This window comes from Bufo bufo, chromosome 6 (genome assembly GCF_905171765.1).
Source record: "Bufo bufo chromosome 6, aBufBuf1.1, whole genome shotgun sequence".
In the NCBI taxonomy this organism is placed as follows: Eukaryota; Metazoa; Chordata; class Amphibia; order Anura; family Bufonidae; genus Bufo; species Bufo bufo.
Window position 1 is genome coordinate 336287136 of NC_053394.1, and position 27023 is coordinate 336314158.

The following is a 27023-nucleotide window of genomic DNA, read 5'->3' on the forward strand; positions in this document are numbered from 1 at the left end:
GGTGTCTGGTGCTGCTGGGTAGTATTTTGTGCTGCACTGTGGTGTCTGGTGCTGCTGGATAGTATTTTGTGCTGCACTGTGGTGTCTGGTGCTGCTGGGTAGTATTTTGTGCTGCACTGTGGTGTCTGGTGCTGCTGGGTAGTATTTTGTGCTGCACTGTGGTGTCTGGTGCTGCTGGGTAGTATTTTGTGCTGCACTGTGGTGTCTGGTGCTGCTGGGTAGTATTTTGTGCTGCACTGTGGTGTCTGGTGTTGCTGGGTAGTATTTTGTGCTGCACTGTGGTGTTTGGTGCTGCTGGGTAGTATTTTGTGCTGCACTGTGGTGTCTGGTGCTGCTGGGTAGTATTTTGTGCTGCACTGTGGTGTCTGGTGCTGCTGGGTAGTATTTTGTGCTGCACTGTGGTGTTTGGTGCTGCTGGGTAGTATTTTGTGCTGCACTGTGGTGTCTGGTGCTGCTGGGTAGTATTTTGTGCTGCACTGTGGTGTTTGGTGCCGCTGGGTAGTATCTTGTGCTGCACTGTGGTGTCTGGTGCTGCTGGGTAGTATTTTGTGCTGCACTGTGGTGTTTGGTGCCACTGGGAGGGTTTTTGTGTTGCATTGTCGTATGTAATGCTATTCGGGAGGTAATACCTGTCCCTAACCCTGTGATTAGGTGAACACAGGGTGAATAAAACTTCAATTCTTTTCGGAGTGCTGCCTTCTCTGTGTTCATCTGTGGCTCGGTGAGGACTTGGTTTCTGACTCTTTGGAGGCGTGCACCCTTCTTTTTTGGTTTTTCTGTGTTTGTGTTGCTGCCCTTCTCCTTTATTTTGTGCCGCTCCAATTGTGTGTTTCTTAGGCTACATGCACACGAACGTTTGTTTCCATGGCCGTTCCGTTTTTTGATTTTTTTTTCGGCTAGGATGCGGACCCATTCAATTCAATGGGTCCGCAAAAAACGTGGACAGCACACAGTTTGCTGTCCGCATCAGTATGTCCGTTCCGTTGCCCCGCAAAAAAAATAGAGTATGTCCTATTTATTTCTAGTTTGCGGACAAGGATAGGCATTATTACAATGGATCCTCAACAAAAAAAAAAAAGGATGCCATAGGAAACGTCATCCGTTTTATTTGCAGACCACAAAACACATACAGTTGTGTGCATGTAGCCTAACTCTGTGATTAGATATTTCTATATTCCATTTTTATTTTCCTTCTTCTGTTGATGGTGGGGAGTGTAACCAAATAAAGGAAAATCTGTTGGTGTGTGCATTGTACACCACTATCTCTCCACAATAAGGGGCAGGCTAGTGGGGTATGTGCGCCTGGGCTGCTTTATATTTTTTATAAAAGGTAATTTGATATTAGGACCAAACACTATGCACACAACACATACTTTCCAACTCTCCCAGATCATCTGGGAGGTTCCATGATTTATCCCTTACAATCGCCATGCTGCGTTCCTCCTTGAGGGAAGGTATTTTGGGCAGGAATCTTTCCTGCTGAAATGGTCCATTCTTCCTGCTGTTTTGGTTTCTCTGGATAGCAACAGCCGTTCATTAGGACAGTATCCAACCTATGCAGGGCTGTTGCTGGGACAAGAAATCTTCCTGGCAGCATAACCGGTGGTTTATTGGACCTGTCCCACCTTCAGATCTCATGCGCACAGCCGTTACCCAGTCATGCTAGTATTGCAGCCCTTCACTTCAATGGGGCTGCAAAAGATGGACCGCAAAAAAAAAAAAAAAAAAAAAAAAATGAAAATAGATAGAGATAGATATATCTCTATTTATCTAGTCCTATTCTTGTCCACTTTGCAGACAATAGGCAGTTATATTAAAGGCTGTCCGTGCCGTTCCGTAAATTGTGGAACGCACAAACGCCAACAGTGTTTTGCGGATCTGCAATTTGCGGACCGCAAAACACACAACGGTCGTGTGCATGAGGCCTAAGAGGCATTCCATATTGTATGCTGGCCACAGACTTCTATTATGATGGAATGCCTCTTTAGGCTTTCACGGTGCATGCTGGAATTCTTAGATAAGCCAAACAAACACAAGTTCGCTCAACACTAGAGATAAAGCAAAGTCATTCACTCATCAAAGCGGTTCTTGAGCAGCAAGGAGCTGTCCAAAGCAGCAGCACAAGCATGGAGGACCTGCTACTGCAGGGGTCAGCAACCTCCGGCACTTCAGCTGTTCTTAAACTACAACTCCCAGCATGCATACATGCTCTGTTCTCAGAACTCCCAGAAAAATGTATGGACCATTAAGTCCTACTTTTAGGACTTAGGGCTCATTCACACAACCATGCCGTGTTTGGTGGTCCACAAATTGTGGATCTGCAAAACACGGAGGCCGCCTGTGTGCCTTCCGCAATTTGTGGAAAGGAACAGACGACCCATTATAGAAATGCCTATCCTTGTCCGCAAAAACAGACAATGGGACACCATTTATAATTTTTTGCGGGGCCATGGAACGGAGAAACGGATGCAGACAGCACACGGAGTGCTGTCCGCATCTTTTGCGGCCCCATTGAAGTGAATGGATGCAGAACCAAACCACAGTTATGTGAATGAGCCCTTATATAAAGACTTGAAGTAGTCAGCCCCAACGCAAGTTCTAATACTTTCATAGCATGCCGGATATGACAGAATACACAAGATGTAGTAACAAAGCTTTTTTTTATACAACTTAAGTGCTTCACAGAGAAATCCAACATTACAAGAACAGTAAGAACCATAGACTTTGGATCTTCCACAAAGCCGTAAAACCGTGTTCATTCTGTGGATTTCCGAGATCGATGTGCCTGTATGAGGAACAGGTCTCATACACAAGGTGGACATCAAAGAGGCAAGTGCATCTGAGCCCTGGAGCACAAAGGTATCAGTTACACAGACAGAGGGGTCAGATGCTGGAAATACTTGGACTAGGTCGGCTGTTCTTTGGATCACGGTTGTGGCCCCTCAGTATCTGTAATGATCAGGCTTGAAGGGTCCCTCCTTCTCCAGACCAAGGTACTTGGCTTGCTTTTCTGTAAGCTTGGTCAGTTTTACTCCAAGCTTGTCCAGATGAGCAGCAGCCACGGCCTCATCAAGCTGCATAAACAAAAAGATGGGACATTAGGCAATGGAATAGAAGACATTTAGAGGGGTTGTTGGACTTCAGTGAATGGCATTTATCATATAGACAATGGTGGTCATTTATCACACTGGTGTAAAGTAGAAATGGCTTAGTTGCCCATAGCAACCAGATTCCACCTTTCATTTTCCAAAATGGAGCTGCCAAAAATGAAAGGTGGAATCTGAGTGGTTGCTATGGGCAACCAAGCCAGTTCTACTTTACACCAGTTTGATAGATGACCCCAAATGTTAATACAAGGCACTGTCTAATATATTGCGATTGTCCATATTGCCTGCTTTGCTGGCTTGATTCATTTTTACGTTGCATTACACACTGCTCGTTTTCCAGCGGTTATGACCACCCTGGCATCCAGCAGCAGAAGCTGTGCAGTGACCCCCTGAGGAGCCAGTGTAGACGATAGGAGTGGTAGTCGCCATGATGAAGCATTGAGTCAGTGTATTCTCTCAGGCCATTGCTCCCTGGGGATCGGTACAGTGGAAGTATATTACTGAAGAAAGACCACAGTTAAACGTAACAAGGTTTTTTCCTTTACCAAGTTAAACGTAAAACTTCCAAATACATTCAGCAGACGCAATTTCCAAGATAGGGCTCTTTCACACCTGCGTTATTGTCTTCCGGCATAGAGTTCCGTCGTCGGGGCTCTATGCCGGAAGAATCCTGATCAGGATTATCCTAATGCATTCTGAATGGAGAGAAATCCGTTCAGGATGCATCAGGATGTCTTCAGTTCCGGAACGGAACGTTTTTTGGCCGGAGAAAATACCGCAGCATGCTGCGCTTTTTGCTCCGGCCAAAAATCCTGAACACTTGCCGCAAGGCCGGATCCGGAATTAATGCCCATTGAAAGGCATTGATCCGGACTTAAGCTAAACGTCGTTTCGGCGCATTGCCGGAGCCGACATTTAGCTTTTTCAGAGTGGTTACCATGGCTGCCGGGACGCTAAAGTCCTGACAGCCATGGTAAGTGTAGCAGGGAGCGGGGGAGCAGTGTACTTACCGTTCGTGCGGCTCCCCGGGCGCTCCAGAGTGACGTCAGGGTGCCCCAAGCGCATGGATCACGTCATCCATGCGCATGGGGCGCTCTGACGTCATTCTGGAGCGCCCCGGGAGCCGCACGAACGGTAAGTATACCGCTCCCCCTATGGCAACCAGGACTTTAATAGCGTCCTGGGTGCCATAGTAACACTGAAAGCATTTGGAAGACGGTTCCGTCTTCAAATGCTTTCAGTACACTTGCGTTTTTCCGGATCCGGCAGGCACCTCCGGCAACGGAAGTGCATGCCGGATCCCAACAACGCAAGTGTGAAAGAGGCCTAAAAAAGTCTGTCTGGTACCAGCAAGGACTCCGGATGGCTGCAGTTAAAGGGGTGTCTGGTGGAGGTCCAACAACCGGGACCCCCAGCGATCTGCTGGTCAAGCTTTTTCTGGACCAGTGATGACCTGTTAAAATCAGTTACATGGCCCAGGTGCAGCTCAGCCCCAAAGAAGTGAATGGGGCTGAGCTGCAATACCAAGCACAGCTGCCACCCCATGTACAGCACTGTGCTTGGTAGTCATGGAGAAGGCCGCGAGGCTCACAGGAGCACCGCTACCTTCTCAAACAGCCGATTGACAGGGGTCCCAGATGTCAGACCTCCACCAATGACATACTGATGACCTATCCAGAGGAAAAAATAATAATCCAGCCAGCAAAGGAAGCAATATGGAAAATCACAATACATTAGTAACTTTGTCAACATAAATGCCTTTTGGTGAAGTGAGAGGACCCCTTTAAGGTAAGGGATGTGGGCATTATGAGCCAGAACAAAGTGTGAATGACATTAAATGGCTGCCCTGTAATGGCATATCTGCCACTCAAGATTTGCCAGCGATCAATGAATACAAGTATGATTTGGCATTAAGAGGCTTAAAAATAAAAAAATATTTACATGAAGTGTATGCTAGGGGTCAGCAAATGTCATAACCTGAAATTCTCTCATCTCTATCACCAACCTTTGGCCCTCCAGCTGTTGTGAAACAACATTTTCCAGCATGCACTCAGCTGTTCTCTAAACTTCCATGGAAGTGAATGGAGCAATCTGGGAACTGCTGGAGTGCCAGAGGTTTCTGACCCCTGGTCTACACAACTGTCCAAGGGCACGACCACACAGGACAGAACTTTGGGGTGGGGACGGGGAGGCATATTTTGCTGCAGATTTGCATTAGTTACATGGGCAGTTGTCAGTATTTCACATCATGCATTGCAAAGGGTGAAATCTGCAACAAAAGCGACTGCAGATTTCAAAACTGCGATCTAATAAGACAAAATCCACAGCATTAACACCACGTGTGGCAGCCCCTCCTAGCATCCTAGGCTTCAGATTAATCATGCTGGATAAAACTGTAAATCCCCTTTAAAAGCTACCATATTTGCTTTCACACACTGACCGCAAGCATAGATCTTGAAAATATTAATTTAAATTTTTTTAAATAAAACAATTAAGCTAAATAAAAAATTATATATTGATCACCGTCACAGCATGCCATAAATCTAAGTAGTACATATTAGGCTACATGCACATGTTTGTTTTTTGCAGATAGGATGCTGTCCGCATCAGTATGTCCATTCTGTAGCCCCAAAAAAAAACAAAAAAAAAAAAACATACGAATGTCATCCATTTTCTTTTGCGGACCGCAAAACACATATGGTCGTGTGCATGTAGCCTTAATCTGAGACCAAGTCATTTGTCTCAAGCATAGCATTTATTGCCTTGGACACGTAGGTCCCATACGCGCGTCTGTACTTGTAAATATTAACGGCAAACCACTAGGTTATGCCAGTGTGTGACCAGCAGGGGCCCCATTTCTCAGATCCCCACTGATCTCACATTGGCAGCTTGTCTCAACCACCAACAAAATGGAAGCCCTTTGAAGTGTCATCTGCAATGTCCCAAGTAATGTGATTTTTTTTTTTTTTTTTTTAATACTGCATACAGCTGCAATTGCACAAGTTAGGCAAACTATTCAAGACTGTGTGGCCTCCTCCATACAGGAATACAAAGAATCTATTTAATAGGCCAGTAGTAGCCTTTAATTAAAAACCTACTTACTGAAGCATTGGTCAGCCACAATAAAAGGATGGAAGGGGCAGTCAGCTGGTTTCAGGAGGCAGAACCAACGTAGTCACCCGGGCCAAGCCTCCGTTATATCATTTTCAGCTAAAGCAGTTGTGCCACGTTTACAGGTTATCCCTCAACAAAATAGGGGATAACTAGCTGAGGGTCCAAATGCTGGGACCGATACAGAATGGGGGCCCCGTTCGCCTGTTCCGACTGAGCAGCAGGTCGAGCATGTGCCCTGCCGCTCCATACATTCACTACGGCAGTGACAGACAGCCAAGCAGCCGGAGCCCACTTGCAGCCTCGCTCCATTCAATGAAGCGAAACCTAGAGCAGGTCCGCATGAAAACCCACAGCAGAGACCGCAACACAGCAGTTTCTGCTGGGGAATACATAGAGGACAGAGATGAGCGAACTTGTGTTTCAAGTTCGGCGTACAAGGTTCAGGATATCTAAGAATTCTGTTATGGATTCCGCTACCATGGCCTATAATATATGGTCCGTGGTAGCAGAATCCATAATGGAATTCTTAGATATCCCGAACCTTGTACGCCGAACTTAAAAACACAAGTTTGCTCAACACTAATGGAGGATTTTGTTGAGGACAAAATGGTGAACATATTCTAAAAGTACTAAATGCCATCACAGAAGTGACAGACCGCTGAAATCAGCCAGTCACTACACTGCACTCGGCGGGGGCAGCATAGGGCAGCTGACAGATTCCCTTTAGGCCGCATGCACACCACCGTTGTTGTGTTCCGTGTTAGTCGTTCCGTTTTCCGTGATTTTCTGCGGACCTATTGACTTTCCATGGGTCGGTTGAAAACTCGGATAATGCACAGTTTGTCATCCGCGTCTGTGATCCGTGTTTGCAGTCCGTCAAAAAAATATGACCTGCCCTATTTTTTTCATGGACAACTGTTTGCGGACCCATTGAAGTAAATGGGTCCGTGAAAAAACACGGAGGCACACAAGATTGTCATCCGCGTCAGTGATCCGTGTCAGTTTTTTTCTTATCATTTGCAAGGCAAACTTGACTTTTCAAGTCTGGTGATCCTCCAAAAATCAAGGAAGACCCACGGAAACGGATCACGGAACCCCGTTTTGCGGACCGTAAAAAAAAATACTGTCGTGTGCATGAGGCCTTATACAGACTCCCCTTTAAGGGTATGACCACACCTAGTGGGTCCCAGGCCTAAAACTGCACCAAATCATTGTGCATATTTTGATGCAGAAATGCTTGCACCCTTTGTGCACTGCAGAAGGCAAGATCCACAGCAGTTAACATAAATGGACACACTGCAGATTGAAAACTTCCATCACACGTCCGGTTTCGTGCAGATTTCAGTGTGGACCTGTCTGTAGTACATGCACCTTGCGGCTGCTGTAATGGCTGCTGAGGTGCAGTAGAAAATCTGCCGCAATTACAGGTAGACTGATCACCTACAGCACTTACCTTCTTGGGCAGGAAATATACTCCTAAAGGATATTTGTCAGTGTTGGTCCAAAGTTCAATCTGAGCCAAGACCTGATTAGTAAAAGAGTTACTCATGACAAAGCTCGGGTGACCCATGGCACATCCTAGATTCACCAGACGGCCCTCAGCAAGAAGAATTATGTGTCGGCCATTTTTCAAGAGGTATCGGTCCACCTGTCAATAAATTAGGTAAAGTGCGTTAGTGGTTCACTTGTTTGTGTTTGGGGCCTACATGAGGTCCTGTATCCTCTAATGCCTCTAGAGAAACTGCATCATATGGCCAGAAAATATGTAAGCCAGGGATGGTCATGAGGCTCTCCAGCTGTTTCAAAACTACAACTCCCAGCAGGCTGATAGCTGCCTACAGCAGGGCACAGTGAGTGTTGTAGTTTAACACCTGGAGGGTAACAGGTTGGCCATCCCTGGTGTATGCCAATTGTTCAAACCCATTAACATGTATTATTCTGCCCTTTATGCTGAATTTGTATTGAGAAGCCGCACATGTTTAAAGAGATTTTCCCAAAACATAATATTACATTACATTTCTCTGTTAGGTCAAGTCAAAAAACATTTATACAATTTGAATTAACAAATATCCCATGTCTAGATATTGAATGCGTGTCACAAAAGGCAGCCGATTCTTTCTGGCTGGCCTACAAAACAGCAGTAATCAGTCCACTACCCCTGTGCAAGAACCCAGATGATCTCACTGAGCTACTGGGCATGTGCGACCACCAGCACTGGACACAACAGCTGAATATTTTGAGAGCGAACCAAAGAGAACAGCAGGGTGCGCAATACCAAGTACACAACAGCAATATCTACATTAAAGAGGAGCTGGCACTTCTGACCGGTCTGTTTTAGGAACTACTTGTATACCCCATGTAATAATTCTGGAGCATCTATTCTTATGACTATGCTGTACCATTCCTCTGTTATTTCTACTAGAAGTTATGGATGAATTGTCAGCAGCTTGCAGTAAAGGTACAGATGGGAGTTACCAGTTGAGGGGGTGGGAGTGTCCCTGAATGGACAGAGTCAGACACACCCACTACTGGTAACACCCAGCAGTACTTTTACTATAGACTGCCAGCTATTTGTAAACTTCTAGCAGGAATACAGGAATGGCACAACAGATGGTTCAGAGTTGTAATTACATGGGGAAAGCAAGTAGTTACTAAAACTGACATGTGACAGGTCCTCTTCATTTTCAAAACACATCAATGCTTGTGATATTTATTAAGGAGCTTCTGTCCGCATGATCAGCCCTATAAAACCTACCATATTGCTTGGCAGGGTTGATCCTGCCGAGTAAGATATATTTCTTTGCCCTGTTGACTGAACAGCTTCAGTCTTATGACTATTTAGGGTTATTCTAACTACCTATTAGGAGTACCAGGGGGCAGTCCATAGCGCTAGGAGCACTACTACGCTCTTGTGTTCTTCCCCTGTGAATGACAAGACTAAACAAGTAGTCAAGCTCTAAATTCTCGCACCAGCTCAGTGACTTGCGCCTGTGCAGTGCATCTAATGAGCGCTACAGATCAGATCCACTGTGCACTTGTGGTGCTCCTAGCGCTACAGCCGGTCCCCTGGTGCTCCAGTAGGTAATTAGCAGAACTATAAAAAGTCATATGGCTGCAGTTGTTCAGTCTACAGGAAAAAGAAATATATCATTTTACTCAACACGTTCAACTCTACCAGGCAATATGTCTGGTTTATAAGGTTGATCATGCAGACTGAATTTTTTTTTTTAAAAGGTGGTATACCTGTGGTTTGATGTTTACTTTCTTAACAGCATTTTCATTCAACCACTTCACATCAAGTTCACAGTCAAAGTGGCCGATGTTGCAGACAATGGAATCGTCCTTCATCTCCACAAAGTGTCTGTGATGAAAAAACAGAAGTATTATGATAGGGATAGGTTAGTGTAGGGACCTAATTGATTAAGAGCTCAGCAATACAGTGCCTCTTAGGAGGCCACCCTCCAAAACCACGAAATGGAAAGAACAAGGGACTACAATCAACCAGAAAGAGTGTTGCAAGCACAAAGGCATTCTATACAAATTACTGGGACAAATTGCCAGTATGGACTATAGAACAGGACAGAGGTCAGCAAACATTCAGAACTCCAGCTGTTGCGAAACTACAACTCTCAGCATGTTCTATTCACTTGGGAGTTCTGAGAACAGCCGTGCTGGGAATGGTGCCTTTAGGTCCCTTTCAGACGAGCAAGTGTCACACTTCGGACTTGCAGGAGTATGCAACAGCACCTGTCCTGACCTTCCAGCACTGCCGGGGACACATAAGATTATATTGATTTATGATGCTATGTAACCCTTAGAGTTCTGGAATGTATTGGATAAGACTGACAGCATTATGTCAGTTATCCAATACATTCCAGAACTGTAAGTGTTCCATAGTATAAAACAATATAATGCTATGCGACTGTCAATGTTGGGAGTTCAGAACAGGTGCTCTCACGTGAAAGGGGCCTTATCACAGCTGGGAGGTTGCTCATCCCAGAAATAGGACTTCTTTAAAAGTGGCAATTGATGGAGTTCTGATGTGGGCAGTGCCGAAAAGGAGGACATAGAGAAGTTAAATACATTCTTACTTTCCCTCCACAATATCTGAGCATCCTGTTGTGGTGACAAATATGTTCCCTTCTTTGCAAGCTTCATCCATTGTGGTAACCTCATAGCCTGATGGACAGAAAAGTCAAATCGGTCACAGCTGTCCACTATAAAACCAGATTCACTTACACAACCCCCCCCTCCCCCCCCAAAAAACAAAACGGCCCAGAAGGGTGTAGAGGGAGGTAAATGGCCCAGTCCTGAACTAGTTAACATGCCAGTATCCTTACCCTCCATAGCTGCCTGCAGAGCATTGATGGGGTCAATCTCTGTAACGATGACTCTAGCACCAAAGGCTCTCAGTGCCTGAGCGCAGCCTTTCCCAACATCTCCATATCCGGCAACAACCGCAACCTTCCCTGCGATCATAACATCAGTGGCTCGCTTAATGCCATCAATCAGCGACTCTCGGCAACCATACAGGTTATCAAATTTACTCTAGAAAGTAAGGAGGGACACATTAGAGGTCATGTTGGTCATCCCCTAATCCCTTTGGAATGTTTTTACTTATGTTTTTTCACAACAAATTGTACTTCATGTTAGTGGTAAATTTGGGTGGATATTTTTTTTAAATATATAAAGATTAAAACCTATTAAATTGCAAATTTCTAAACTTGAAGTTCTCTGCTTTAAAGAGTAATTTCTCACAAAACAGTTATTAATTAACATTTGCCATAAGTCTACTTCAGGGATCAGCAACCTTTGGCACTCCAGCTGTTCGGAAATCACAATTCCCAGCATACATACTTTGCAGCTCTTGGACCGCAGATAGAAGTGAGAGGAGGATTCTGGGAGCTGCAGAACGGCTGGAGGGCCGAAGGGTGTGGATGCCTGGTCTACGTGATGCTGGCATCATTTTGTAGAATGTTAGAAGCCTCAGGGCCCTTGCAGACGAACGAGTCATCGGTTAAGAATAGTTAGATAACCCTTTAATGTCAATTTCGGAAGTTTTCTTGAATTTTGAAAAATTGCTTCTAAAATTCTAAGGGCCCTTGCAGACGAGCGTTGGTCACGCTGCGAGTCCGCAGCGCAGCACCCAGCCTGAACTCCCAGCGCTGCTGAGGGTCACATAGCATTATATTGATTTAGGATGCTAAGTAACCCATGAAAGTCTGGAATGTATTAGACGACACTGACATAATGCTGCCAGTGTTATCCAATACATTACAGAACTATAAGGTTACATAGCATCAATATAATGCTATGTGACCTGGGAGTTCAGGCCGGGTGCTGCGCTGCAGACTCGCAGCGTGACCAACACTCATCTGCAAGGGCCCTTAGAATTTTAGAAGCAATTTTTCAAATTCAAGAAAACTTCCGAAATGGACATTAAAAAAGGGTTATCTAACTATTCTTAACAGATGACTTATTCTTTGGATTGGTCACCAGCACCCAATCGATGGGGGTCTGACTCAGGAACACTGCCGATCAGCTGTTTGAGATGCTCCATTGAGTGCAGTGGCTCTCGTTTCTTACCCTTGGCCAGTGATGTCACTGGCCTTAAGACTGAGGCACTCAAGAGCACCGGGCCTTCTCAAACAGCTGATCGTCCAGGGGTCTAATCCTAACGCCGCAAGTACCGGCTGGTTAGGACGCGCGTTCTCCTCCTGCATTAGCAAGTGGTTAAACCTCATAGAAAGCAGGCAATCTTTCAGAGCCAATATTAACCCCCTTAGTGACCAGCCTGTTTTGGGCCTTACTAACCAAACGTTTTTCTTCATAACATCTCTATTCTCTGGGTCAGTAAGATTACAGTGATACCAAATACATATTTTTTTTTTTACATTTTACAACTTTTTTTTGCAATAAAACACCTTTTAAAAAAATATATATATATAAAAGTTTTTGCATTGCTGATTCCCATGACCCATAACTTTATTTTTCTTTCTATGGAGTTGTGAGGGCTTGATTATTGCGTGACGACTTGTAATCTTCATTGTTATCATTTTGGAGTAAAAGGCGCTTTTTGTTATTACGTGGTAATAACTAAGAGTAACATAGTACATAAGGCCGAAAAAAGACATTTGTCCATCCAGTTCGGAATAAATTAGCAATTCTGTTTTTTTTTTATGGCGTTTACAATAGGGGATAATTTACATATTTATATAGTCTGGGCCGTTACGGACACAGCAATACCAAACATATGGGGAAGATTTTTTTTCGCAATTTTTTCTCAGTGAAAAGTGTATTTTCAATGGGGGGGTTTGGGATTTTATTAAATGAGTTTTACCACTTAAAAACAAACAGCTTTTTGAAGCGGCGGCCCAGCCTAAGGCCCCTTAGTGACTGCCATAAAAAAAACATGTATGGGTGGTCACTAAGGGGTTAAACAGTACAGACCACTAGATTTCTTGCAGCATCAGCTGCACTCATGAACCCTGAAGACCTCAAAATAACTGTGCGGACTGTTAAAGGGGTCATCCCTCATCAGGGAAACAGGCTGTGAAAGCCTCCTCTCCATTCACCACAGGGGACTACCGGAAATAGCGTAAAACAGACAGGCTGCGCATGCACAGATTCTTCCTTCACTTCAGGGGCCCTGTTCTGGAGATAGGAGCAGATGCGAGACCTGCTCCTATCTGACATTTGTGGAACATCTTGTTGAGATGGGAAAAGCCCTTTAAGGAACATGCAATACCCAGTACTTGCCTTGGTTACAGAGTCATTGACATTGATAGCAGGAATTTTCAGTGTCCCCTCATTCTTCATTTTGTACAGGTTGTGCACCCCAGTTGTGGTCTCTTCAGAAATTCCTTTAATGCCTGAGGGGGAAGAGGGAGAAATAAAATTAAGAGATGTTGCCAAAGTACTGTCAATGTGCCCTATACTTTCCAAAAACTGAATGAACAGGGTGGATAAAAATCAAGGATTAAAAAAAAAAAAAAAAAAAAAAAACATTTTATATAAAATGCTTTGAGGAAAATATATTACCATCCAAAAGGTTATTCCATCATGAAATAAAGATTAGTTTTTTTAAATTATGTAGAATAAGGCTGTATACGTTTAATTTTTTGGGTAAATAAATTCCCTTAATCCATTCACAATGGGAGGGAAGAAATGCAAATGAGCTCTTAACAAGCTCTACCTCTGATGCCACCAGATGTAAGACAGCTATCCAGCTCTTAAAATAAGCCTTGAGACATGACTTGGATATTAAATAAGCCAGCACCTCATCTGCAGACAGCTGTTTCGGGGTGATTGCCCCTCATCAGTGCAGAGCAGAGAGTACTGGCTTAACTGGAGGCTTGTGTCCAAAACAGCTGTCTGCAGATGAGGTACTGGCTTATTTAATATCCAAGTCATGTCTCAAGGCTTATTTTAAGAGCTGAACATTGACTTCTAGGATAGCTGCCTTACATCTGGTGGCATTAGAGGCAGAGCTTGTTAAGAGCTCATTTGCATTTCTTCCCTCCCAGAATTCCAGAGGAGCATGTATGGCCTATAAGTCTCCTCACACTGATAAGGTGCTCTCTCCCTAAGGAGAGTTAGTTTCCCCCTTTGTCCATTTACAATGTCATGTAAGGGCACAGAGGTTTTTGTAAGATTATTGGGCAGTTTCTCTTCCTACAAGATATTATCACAGATGCTTTGTTTACTTTTGCAGTTCTCAAAACTGAATTTGACTCAGCAGAGATCACATGCCTCTTCTTCACAGCAAAAATGTTATAACATGAACAGAGTTGAGAAAAAGACCTTAATCCTAACGTCTACAAACCTATGAATACAGAATCAACCTAATCAAACTAATATGAAAAGTTATTCTAAAAATCTTAATCTACTTTCATATTATAAGTTATACCAGCAAGAATTAGTCTTTATGTAGAAAACTATGATTTAAATCAAATCCACCCTGATGAATAATATACAGAAACACTGTAGTGGACAGAGCTGGTTACCGCAGAGCTTGTCCCATTTACTTGCAGTAAGAATAGGCCAGCAACTGGCAGATCATTAACATTCCCTGTATGGCATCTGTTACAACGCCTGTACCAGTAGATGACATGCTAACTGAACACAATTCTAGCATGGTGCGACATGACCCAGCAGAAGTCATGTTAACACTTCCTCACTGCACCGAATACTGAACGGGACGGTGCAGGCGTGAGATTTACACGGCAGACAGGGCCAGCAGGAGAACCAACGCTGACCTGGTGCTGTCAATCAAGATAAAAGGGCGTGGAAATGGGGTGGGCGAACGGAGCCTCTAGGAGCAGGTGCAATGCCCCCCCTGCTCCTAGAGGCTCATTTGCATATAATAAAAGTTTAAATTACGCGAAAACGGGGGCATACTTAAATAAAAGAAATGCAGAGTTAAATTTAGGTGACTCCCATCTAAGGTCAGCCTGTTTTAGCGAAAATTGGGGTGACAAAAACCCTTTATTGACCAGATACTTTAGTGATTTTGAACACAGAGGAATGGCAGCACCAACTTATTTCTTGGGCAACCAAAACCGCATTTGCGTTTTTTTTTGTTCATGACACATAGGCCTCTTCCAAACGGGCGTCGCATGTGAGGGCTGGATAGGATGCAGGTGCGTAGCAGGAAAATGCACAATTTTTCCGCGTGGGTACAATGCGTTTTAATGCTTTTTGCACGCACGTTAGAAAAATTGGCATGTTTGGTACCCAGACCCGAACTTCTTCACAGAATGGTGATGGATCACGTGATGACCATGTGAGGAGCGCAGTGACGTCACCAAAAGGTCCTTTTCTCCCAGGTCAAAGGAGGAAGACAAGTTGGGCTGCGCAAACAAGTGGATGAGGAGAGTTTAAATTTGTCTTTTTTTAACCCCTCCATCCCCAATTTACTTAGCATTCTGTATTAAGAATGCCATTTTCACTTATAACCATGTTATAAGGGAAAATAATAAAGATCGGGTCCTGATCATCTCCTAGCAACCATGCGTGAAAAATCGCACCGCAGCCGCACGTTCGTGATTTTCATGCAGCTCCATTCACTTCTATGGGTCCTGCATTGCGTGAAAAAAAAAAAAAAAAAAACAGCATGATGCGATTTTCACGCAACGCAGAAATAATGTGTGAAAATCACCGCTCATGTGCACAGCCCCATAGAAATGAATGGGTCCAGATTCAGTGCGGGTGCAATGCGTTCACCTCACGCATTGCACCCGTGCAGAAAACTCGCCCGTGTGAAAGAGGCCATAGGGTTGTTTCTATCTTTTTAGGTATTTTTTTTTCCCCTCTTTTTTTTCCCCCATTTTTATTAAATTTTTACATTAATGGTTCTTTATTCTATAAAGTCACAAGTTTACACTGAAAGCGTTAAAATATATTTTTTACTTTAACTTAGTTTTACATATATTTAACATATGGCCTCCCATGAGATAAAACATCAGGGGGACATTTACTTTCTACAATTTTTTATTTATTTTTTCACAGCATTCCACTGCAATTGGGGCACCCATAGGTCCCATGGGGGGGGGGGGGGGGGGGAGAAAGATATCCTGTCAGACAGAAAGTAGACAGGGACCAGAACAGATTCTGATTGCAGGGACTTTAAACCCATTCTGTGCATTTACAATGGCAGAGCTTTAAAGCCTAAGACCATGCGCTGTACAAGAAAATCCACCAAGAATTCACTGGGTGAGATTAGGTGTTTAGTTATGTTTTGGGCAGAGTTAGAGGCATGGCCTAGTGGGGGAAAAAAAGCTACAGCAAATAGCGTCCCTTTTCCTTCTTTTCTAAAGTTGGAAGGTATACGTTACAAAAGACAATCCGTATGGGAAGAGCCCATTGGAAACCGGCTGGTTCATCACCTTTCAATAACTCCGGGTGTTTGGTGTGAACGAGGTTGGTAAGGTCTCCACCGTCATCGAGGATCAAGTTCAGGGGTTTGCCATCTGCGAAGTACAGGGTCTGCTCTATACACCAGATGTATTCTTCATCGGTCTCTCCCTTCCAGGCATAGACTAACAGAGTCGAGGACATCACATTAATACGATAATTCATAGTTCATGCACACAACCGCATCACAGCTCCACATATGAACGGTACATTAAAGGGGTTCTCCAGGCATTGATGACCTATCCTGACTATAGGTCATCAATATCAGATAAACGGGGTTCTGAAATGATCAGCTGCTTTAGGCAGCCACCAGAAACTAGTGGAGGCCTATCAATATCTATAGCCCGGGGACACCTTTAAGAACCGATACCAGAATCAAATCCAGTCCTGTGAGATCAGGGAAGCCTTTCCCAATGTGGAATTTTCTCAGAGTCCACATTGGGAAAGATTGTCCTGATCTCACATACAGGATCCATGGGTCATGCACACAGCCATAATACACTAGATTGCATGCATATAGTTAAAGGGGTTATCAGAAGCTATAAACTGCCCCCCCATATGTGCCGGGCCCCTCACATGGAATATACTTACCCCACTCCCTGTGTCACTCCTGGTCCCCGCACCGCCTCTTCTCCCCCTGGGACGATGAAAACATCCAGTGTTGGGGGGGTGGAACAGCCAATGGCAGGCGGGGACGAGTCTCCCTAGCGTCACCCGTGATGCAGGGAGAGGGGCAAGTATATTCCGTGTGAGGGGCCTGGCAGTTTATAGTTTCGGATAACCCCTTTTAAGGGCACCTGTCACTCTGAACATGGTGTCCGATCTGCAAGCAGCATGTTCTAGAGCAGGAGAAGCAGAGCAGGCCTAAAGTAGGCGATACCTACTTTAAACCTCCCTAATAAAGGGGTTGGCCAGGACTCAAAAAACATGGCTGCCTTCATCCAAAAACAGCACCACACCTGTCCACAGGTTGTGTGCGGTATTGCAGTTCTGCCCCATTGACTAATGGAGCAGAGCTGCAACACCAGACATGGTGTTTTTTGGAAGAAAGCAGCCATGTTTTTCTAATCTGGACAACCCTTTTAACATGCTAAAGCACCCTTAAAAGTAGTAGTAGCATACCATTTCTTTAGCTTACTCGAAAACATCTGTACAAGAAAGGTGGCCATGTGGACGTATTGGAGTTTCTTTCCCATTGAAAGCAATTGGTATTGCGCCAAGTAAAATGGCCATTTTACGGAAGGAAGTATGCTGCAGACTAAAGGTGTTGCCCAGTTTCAGGAGGAATCCAGACAACACTTGAGATGTTCCTGCAATAAAAGTATAAAATGATCACCTAGCAGATCCCACACAGTCGCTACGGTTCTCCCAGACTGAATATGGCTGCAGCAGTGCACCACTGAGGCCAGTGATTGGCTGCAGCAGTCACATGTTGTCAATGCAATTTCACTGCTGCAACTGGGCAAACAGTCCAGCCCAGGAGAACCATTGCAGTGGTGCAGGATCTGCCAGGCAAGTGATCATCTAGTCTTTATTGCAGGCACCTTCCAAAAGTTGTCCGGTCTCGTCCTGAAAGTAGACAAGCATTGTGAGCATAGCCAAGAGATCCTATAGCAGTCTACATGGAGACTGACGATTCAGTACCACTCACCTGGCACACCAGATTTGGCAATGGCTGCAGCAGCATGATCTTGGGTAGAAAAGATGTTACAGCTGGACCACTGCACCTGGAGAAAGAATACAGGGTACATTTATATAAGACGACATCCCTTACATAGACAGAAGTGTTCTGCAGGTCTCAGCCCACTGTGCAGCAAAACTCCAGCCAGAGACCAGGTAAGATCTCCACCTCTGCGCCAAACTGGAGACAGGCAGCCATCACGTACCTCCGCTCCCAGCGCCGTCAGGGTCTCTATAAGGACAGCCGTCTGGAGAGTCATGTGCAGGCATCCAGCGATCCTGGCTCCCTTCAAAGGCTTGGTCGCAGAATACATCTCCCTCATCTTCATCAGTCCGGGCATCTCATTTTCGGCAATCTCAATTGCTTTCCGCCCCCATTCGGCCAAGGTGATGTCAGCTACAGAAACAAGAATCTTAGCCATAGTCTTACATTTATGGGCAATCAGAAAGATGTCAGGTCCCTCAGATTTGCCATGGTACATGATTTACGGACATCTAGGGTTTGATTGCTCTGCCTGTGTGGCCTGGATGGGTTGTTACCGATGTCAATAGCCATTTACTTCAATATCCTTATTTCACCCACTTGTAGGTGCAATGTCTCTACCCATCAGCTGATATTTGCTCTAAAAAGTCAGGGCAAGAACAGGTTAAGCGACTTTTCAGCTTGTTTTTTTGCAGCCTGTCTTTGTGCTGTCCACATGAACCAGAGTCAAGATTAAAATCAACAGCCCGGGGCACAGAAAGCTGCAGACTGGACATGGCAGGGCAATAATCCAGAGCGAGTGAATCATCTCATGTGCACAGTGATGCGCGCCGCGCGCCGTCTGGTTCTGTTGTAAGCTTGATGCAGCACAAGGTCAGGCGGGGGGCTGTTTTGGGAAAAAGCCAAGGGAGGCCAATACCAAGTACCACCGCCATGTCACTGAAGATTGGTAGTAGTCCAACAAGACCTAACGGTCTACAGGATTTTTACACCAACAGTTTATGCTTAGATGGGTCATTAATATCAGATTGGGGGAGGAGGGGGGTCCAACTCCCATAACCCCCACTAATCAGCTGTTCTGAAGTAGCTCCGCTGCTGGAACCACACAGCGCGATCCATGGTGGAGTGGTTACTGCAGCACTGCCATCAATATAAAGATCGTGGAGCGTCCTTTTAACGATATCCTTAACAGACAGGTCATGAATATAAATTAGATCTCAATAGTGTGTGTATCCGTCTTATAACGCCTCTGACTATACCGCATGTGTCATATTGCCTGTAGCAGTAAATCACATGCTACTGAACAAACCTCTTGCATGGTGTGACAAGCCACTAGCATTTATGTAATAATCTGAATAATGTAGCCTGAGAACAGGGCGCACAGGTTCTGGGCTCTCAGGGCTATCCTCAAAATATACAAACTGAAAAGAAAGGCAAGGTATTAAACAGCAGGAAATGCTCAAACCCACATGCAGATATATATATATATATATATATATATATATGCGCAAATCCTGCACTTGTGGCCCGTTGCTAATGGCGATCCCCAGGAAAAATGCATACGGTGGAGGATGCCCACAGCGAACCACAATAGACATCCTACACAAGATAGCAATTATGTGGATGTGATAATCAATACAGCGATATAACAAAATAATAGCAAAGACAGGTGCACTCTGCGGTTTTACTAAACCCTCAAACTGATTTTAAAATTTAGAGATTAGCCAACATGTCCTACGGTGTAGGACATGTCTGAGCCCGAGCACCACGCCAAGGTTTCTCAAGTAGCTCGGGGACCTAACACTCACCTACCTGTGGGTTTGAGCGCTTCCTGCTTGGTTAACACCACACCATTCTTTTCAGTTTGTATTTATGGAGATGCCTGGAGGTGTATAAACTCCAATTTAAATGAGCCCGCTTTCCATCTACAGGCTACATTTAGGTGCACCTGTGAGGCCTGGGCCTTATCAGCCAGTCTTGAGTGGGACTCGCAGACTCCTCCCTCCTCCCTCCTCCCATTACTAGCATGGTTACATGCTGGAGGTAACTGGTGAGCTGTTTGTGAGTCAGCCTCATGCTCCTGTAATTTGCCCACTAGCTCCTGGTATTGCCCATATGGCACAGGTAGGTGAGTGTTAGGTCCCCGAGCTACTTGAGAAACCTTGGCACGGTGCTCGGGCTCAGACATGTCCTATCCTCCTCAAATATTAAAATCAGTCATGAACGAAGGTAAGAGGCAATGTAGTTACCTACATACTATAGAATGGACTTTTATTTAAAAAGGGGTTTGCCGGCATTCTCATATTGATGACCTATTCTCAGGGTAAGTCACCAATATTTGATTAGCAGGGGTCCCAGGTGTCACTGTTTGAGGAGGCTGCAGCACCCCGGTTAAGTACCGTGGCCTCCTCACAGCTCAAACACAGCGCTGTTCATTATATAGCGCCTGTGCTTGGCATCACAGCTCAGCCCCATTCACTTGACTGATGAACATGACGTCAGTATCCTAGGTGCTCACTGGAGAAGTCGGACCCTGCTGATCTGATCCTATCCTGAGGATAGGTCATCAATATCAAAATCTCAGGCAACCTCTAAAGGGAATCTATCATATTTATGCTGTCCTATCCAAAAGAGGTTAACTGGGTTCAGAGCTGAACCCGGACATATCCCCATTTTTACCCAGACAGTTCCCTTGATATGAGCTTCAGAGCATTTTATGCTCCGATGCTCATGTCAGCGGGGCCAGCGGGGTGATGTCCGGGTTCAGCTCTGAACTCAGATAACCCCTTAACGCTAGAAGGCCCCCAGATGGTCAATGGCCTTCCTGTCCGCATGCGGATTTTGCTGCGCTTCCAAAACTCTGCAGTGTAAGGTTCTATTCACACGCTGGGAATAACTGCCGTCCAAAAACAGGGCACGTCCTATTTTACAGGCTGACAGAATCCACATCATTGAAGGTGATGGTTTTTAATGTCCGTTTCTCAGAAAAGCATCTGAGAAAAAATTAATTTAAAAAAATATATATCAATTTTTAGAAGCAGTTTTTCCTCACGGTCGTGTGAATATAGCCTTAGGCTACAACACCCTAAAATGGTCTCAGAACGCAGAAGCAATGCCTGCAGGAGGAAAAAAAATAATAATAAAAAAAATAAAAAAATATTGAGACACATTAAATTATCTAACCCCAAACTCTACTTTTTAGAAGATCTGGAGGTCCCGTGCAGTTTTCCCCATCTCCAGCATTCACAGCCTAGCCAAATAAGATGCTCCTGTGCCGTAATCCAAAGCCATACCGGATGCTCTCTGCTGCTTTCACACTTACGGCAGAGCGATCCGGCAAGCAGTTCCGTCGCCGGACAGTATTTGTAGACGGATCCGGATCAGTCCTACAAATGCATTGCAAGAACGGATCCGTCTCTCCGGATGTCATCTGGAGAAACAAATCCTTTAAGTATTTTTATTTTTTTTTACATTTTTACCGGTCTACGCATACTGCAGTATTTCCTCTGTCCAAAACGCCGTTCAGTGACTGAACTGAAGACATCCTTAATGGATCTCTCTCCATTCAGAATGCATGGGGATAAAACTGATCAGTTCTGCTCCGGTATTGAGCCCCTGTGACGGAACTCTCTGCCGGAAAAGAAAACCGCTAATGTGAAAGTACCCTTAGATAATCTCTAGTACAGGAGGTGGGCTCTGCCACACAGATCTGCGCCCAGGCTGCTGACAGCTCCTGTTACAACACATGCCAACTCATGGGAGCAGCCGGCTTTGTGATGCATGTTGGGAGGTGAAGTCTCTCAAGCCTAAAACAAGCAGCCAGCAGCCCACAGACTAAACTACAGCTCCCAGGAGGCTGCTGTGTGCTGAGCTGGGCATGAAGCAGTGCAGAGCCATGCTTACATGAGGGGCTGCACCTCTCCAGACCCAGGGGCCACAGACCTCACTACAGATCAGTGCCTTTCTCACAGCCATGTCACCAACCTGGCAATCCCTGCCATAAAGCAGGGGAACGGTGCCCAGCAAGTGAGCGACAACCAGGTGGCTGTAGATTGCCGATAACCCCAATGGAAAGAGACTAACCTAATGCAGACAGCTGCACATCAAAAAGCTTTATTTATATCCCTACCCTAACAAAGCAAGCGGAAGGCCTGCTTAAGAACTACAAATCCCAGCAAGCAACGCAATCATTACAATGTGCTGGGAGCTGTAGTTCTACACCAGTCCCCCGGCAATCCGCCACAAAGGCGATGCAAGTGCACAGAAGGGCAGAGCTCATGCCGGGCGCCGCTTACCGACTTTGTAGGGCAGCTTTTCAGACATGATGAAGAGCAAGGAGACCACACGCCAAGCCTGTGTGAGCCAGCAGCCGAAAAGAAGGCGTGCAGCCGAGGTCCCTTTAAGAATAACCCGCTCTAAGCCATATAAGGCAAAAGGGGGCGTGGCCTATGTCATCTGACAGAAGGGCCGGTCTACGGACCAATTTGAATGACAAGTGTCGCAGCCAATCGCGAGCGAAAAGTTTCTGGCGCGCACGACCCGCCTCCTTCCAGCTGTCATTGGTTGTCGCCGGTGGACCTTGGGGCGGAGTGACGTCACGTATCAGCGGGCAAAGGTTCCGGGTGGCGGTGTTTGTGTTCCCATTAATGATTGTTCATCTGCTGCCCCTGGATCCAGTGTTCTCGGTGCTTAGTATCAGTACCAGAGACCGCAGGCCTGGGAGTAAAGCTATTACAGGGATGCTTGCCGTGTATTATCGGCCCATACAACATGGAGGCTATGCTGATTCATAATATGGGGCCCATGGAGGTCTGGGGGGGTCACACTGTACCCCGCATGGCCGAGATCTCAACAGTATTGCATTTACATCCAAAAATCATAGTAGGCTCCATTACATGCTGTATTTTATTGTTATTCTCCTAAAATCGTTGCTTCTCCCTATAAATAAATAGTGCCATACAGCTAGTGCCCTCTATAAATAGTGCCATACAGCTAGTGCCCCCTATAAATACTGCCATACAGCTAGTGCCCTCTATAAATAGTGCCATACAGCTAGTGCCCCCTATAAATACTGCCATACAGCTAGTGCCCTCTATAAATAGTGCCATACAGCTAGTGCCCCCTATAAATACTGCCATACAGCTAGAGCCCTCTATAAATAGTGCCATACAGCTAGTGCCCCCTATAAATACTGCCATACAGCCAGTGCCCCCTATAAATACTGCCATACAGCTAGTGCCCTCTATAAATAGTGCCATACAGCTAGTGCCCCCTATAAATACTGCCATACAGCTAGTGCCCCCTATAAATACTGCCATACAGCTAGTGCCCCCTATAAATACTGCCATACAGCTAGTGCCCTCTATAAATAGTGCCATACAGCTAGTGCCCCCTATAAATACTGCCATACAGCCAGTGCCCCCTATAAATACTGCCATACAGCTAGTGCCCCCTATAAATACTGCCATACAGCTAGTGCCCCCTATAAATACTGCCATACAGCTAGTGCCCCCTATAAATAGTGCCATACAGATAGTGCCCCCTATAAATAGTGCCATACAGCCAGTGCCCCCTATAAATACTGCCATACAGCTAGTGCCCCCTATAAATAGTGCCATACAGCTAGTGCCCTCTATAAATACTGCCATACAGCTAGTGCCCTCTATAAATACTGCCATACAGCTAGTGCCCCTTACAAATACTGTCATTGCCCCTTATAAATACTGACATACAGCCTATAAATACTGCCATACAGCTAGTGCCCCCTATAAATACTGCCATACAGCCAGTGCCCCCTATAAATAGTGCGATACAGCTAGTGGCCCCTATAAATAGTGCCATACAGCTAGTGCCCCCTATAAATAGTGCCATACAGCTAGTGCCCCCTATAAATAGTGCCATACAGCTAGTGCCCCCTATAAATAGTGCCATACAGCTAGTGGCCCCTATAAATACTGCCATACAGCTAGTGCCCCTTATAAATACTGCCATACAGCCAGTGCCCCCTATAAATACTGCCATACAGCTAGTGGGCTCTACAAATACTGCCATACAGCCAGTGCCCCCTATAAATAGTGCCATACAGCTGGGGCCCTCAGCTAGTGCCCCCTATAAATACTGCCATACAGCTAGTGCCCCTTACAAATACTGTCATTGCCACTTATAAATACTGACATACAGCCAGTGCCCCCTATAAATACTGCCATACAGCTAGTGCCCCCTATAAATACTGCCATACAGCCAGTGCCCCCTATAAATAGTGCCATACAGCTAGTGGCCCCTATAAATAGTGCCATACAGCTAGTGGCCCCTATAAATACTGCCATACAGCTAGTGGCCCCTATAAATACTGCCATACAGCCAGTGCCATCTATAAATACTGGCATACAGCTAGTCCCCCTATAAATACTGGCATACAGCTAGTGCCTCCTATAAATAGTGCCATACAGCTAGTCCCCCTATAAATACTGGCATACAGCTAGTGCCCCCTATAAGTAGTGCCGTACAGATAGTAGCATGCTACGGTTTTATCTCTGGCGGGAAAAAAACTGAAGACTTGCTTGAATCCAGCATTTTTTTCGATAGGAATGTATTAGTGCCGGATCCGGCATTCAAAATACCGGAATGCCGGATCCGTTTTGCCAGATGACACCAGAAAGACGGATCCGGCATTTCAATGCATTTTTAAGACTGATCAGGATCCTGATCAGTCTTACTAATGCCATCAGTTGGCATACGTTATGCCGGATCACTCTGCCGCAAGTGTGACAGTAGCCTGAGACGGCTACGTCTGTAGAAGCCAGAGCACAAACAGCACAGAATGCGCATGGTCACTGGGTGTAAGGCCTCTTGCACACAAACATATTTTCGTTCCGTTTTTTTTGTGGACCGTATACGGAACCATTCATTTCAATGGATCCACCCAAAAAACGGAAGGTACTCCGTGTGCATTCCGTTTCCGTATTTCCGTTCCGCAAAGAAATAGAACATGTCCTATTATTGTCCTCATTACAGACACGGATAGGACTGTTCTATGAGGGGCCAGCTGTTCCATTCCGCAAAATATGGAATGCACACGGACGCCATCCGTATTTTTTGCGGATGGTCGTGTGCAAGAGGCCCAAGGGTTCGGCACGGCAGGCTGAAGGTATAAGTGATTGGCTCCCATCCTATCATACAGCCTCTGATACGTCCAGCGGCTGTCCGCTCTCCCACAGCTCTGCAGAAATGAAACAGCAATCATTAAAGGGGTCTTCCCACTCACTATAGTAAGTATTGGTATTGTAGCGAGGGTAGCCCTTTAAATGGCATAGTACATTAGTAATAACTGACTTTTCATTAAAATATGGAAATAAAAATGATTTTTTTTTTTTTCTCTAGAATAGATTTTGAACAAAACTTTCCATGACGTGTTGAGCGGAAAGCCTTCAATGTATGCAGATCAGCGTGGTCTTGGCTGTTGACTGGCCGCCTGACAGATTCAACAACTTCCAGATAACATCCTATTGCTCTTCTGGCTCTCTAGGTCCTAAAATAGCACCCGTCATCAGGATCAACCCTATTACATCAGACACAGCGCCTGGTAAGGTTGATTCTGCCGATTAAAATGATAACTATCTTGTGAAAATTGGTTGTGGTGTTCCCCAGAAGAAAAAAACTTTTATTGAATATGCAAATGAGGGCTTCGGTGCACCAAGGGGCGGGACCTCAGCTACTCAGCTTTGTCGTTCTGGCCACGCCCCTTGTTTGCATAAGAAGTTAGTCTTTTTACTCTGGAATGCTGCAGCCGATTTTCACGAGACAAGTATCAGTGCAATCTGCAGGATCAACCCTACTCTAGGGTGTAATAGGGCTGATCCGACGACAACCCAACACTTCCACCTCATATAGCCATAGTTGCATGACCACTAATGACCATTGATAGCCACAGGACTCCCAAAATACAAAATGCCAGCAATATGCCCTCTACCTGCCCTTCCATACAAAGCGATGCCCCAGTTATGGTAAAATGACATGCCCTCACATACAAATTGCTGTATATTCTACAGTTTATATCGGTCACTAGCTAATGGAAAATAGGAGAGATGTGCATTATGGGGAGATTTATCAAAACTGATGTAAAGGAAAACTGGCTTAGTTGTCCATAGCAGCCAATCATATTCCTCCTTTCATTTTTCAAAGGAGCGCTGAAAAATGAAAGGTGGAATCTGATTCGTTGTTATGGGCAACTAAGCCAGTTTTCCTTTACATCAGTTTTTATAAATCTCCTCCTATATCTTTTTAGGCTACTTTCACACCTGCGCTCGGTGCGGATCCGTCTTGTATCTGCACAGACGGATCCGCACCTATAAATGCAAACGTTTGTATCCGTTCAGTACGGATCCGTCTGCATAACTTAGTCAAGAAAAAGTCTAAGTCAAACGGATCCGTTTTGACTTACATTGAAAGTCAATGGGGGACGGATCCGTTTACAATTGCACCATATTTGTGTCAATGTAAACGGATCCGTCCCCATTGACCTACATTGTAAGTCAGGACGGATCCGTTTGGCTCCGCATCGTCAGGCGGACATCAAAACGCTGCAAGCAGCATTTTGGTGTCCGCCTCCACAGCGGAATGGAGGCGGAACAGCGCAGGCGCGGGATTTTGTCAACGATGCGGTGGACCATGCCATCAATCAAGAGGAGCGGGGCGGGCAGAACAGGGGACCTGGGCGGGATAAAGCGTGAGTGGACGGATACTCTAGGTGCTGATTTTACGCCCACATAGCACCTAGAGGCTCATTAGCATATAATAAAAGTGCTTTTTTAACAAAAATGGCTGCAGGGTCAAATGTTAGAAACATACTGTTATGTAGTGCTGACATTAGCGCATCGCTACATAACAGTATTTCTGGTGGTAGACGCCCTTTAAGCAGGTGCCCGTGGTCCCGGAGCTTGTCTGCCCTGGAGCACCTAAAGAAGAGAAGACGACGTCCCACCCACCCACCCTTAATATTGTTTGGTCGCGGTCCTGAGTTAGAGGGGGGTTAGTCACCCAGCTTTTCTGGGGGGACAGTAATATTTTAATGGTTATTTATTGAGTGAACGTTTAATTATTTTAATTGAATATTTATTGGTTTGGAGATTAACCCTTAATAAAGGACCGTGGCCATTATTTCACCACCTGAAAAGTTGTTGTGTGTTTATTTAACTATTGGTTTAATTTAAATGTTAAAGGTATTG

The 27023-nt window shown here is 45.2% G+C and overlaps 1 protein-coding gene across 1 annotated transcript; it reads right to left on the reverse strand.

Annotated features, from left to right (window-relative positions):
• Window positions 1-2641: 2641 nt before the first annotated feature.
• AHCY (adenosylhomocysteinase) lies at window positions 2642-22228 on the reverse strand. Its single transcript, XM_040434715.1, has 10 exons — window positions 22095-22228; window positions 18023-18213; window positions 17788-17863; window positions 16109-16261; window positions 12981-13093; window positions 10562-10769; window positions 10313-10400; window positions 9465-9582; window positions 7675-7869; window positions 2642-3074 (listed from the first exon to the last, which is right to left on the reverse strand). The coding sequence occupies exons 1-10, from the start codon at window positions 22120-22122 to the stop codon at window positions 2943-2945; spliced, it is 1302 nt and encodes a 433-aa protein (XP_040290649.1). The 5' UTR covers window positions 22123-22228; the 3' UTR covers window positions 2642-2942.
• Between the last annotated feature and the right edge of the window lie 4795 nt (window positions 22229-27023).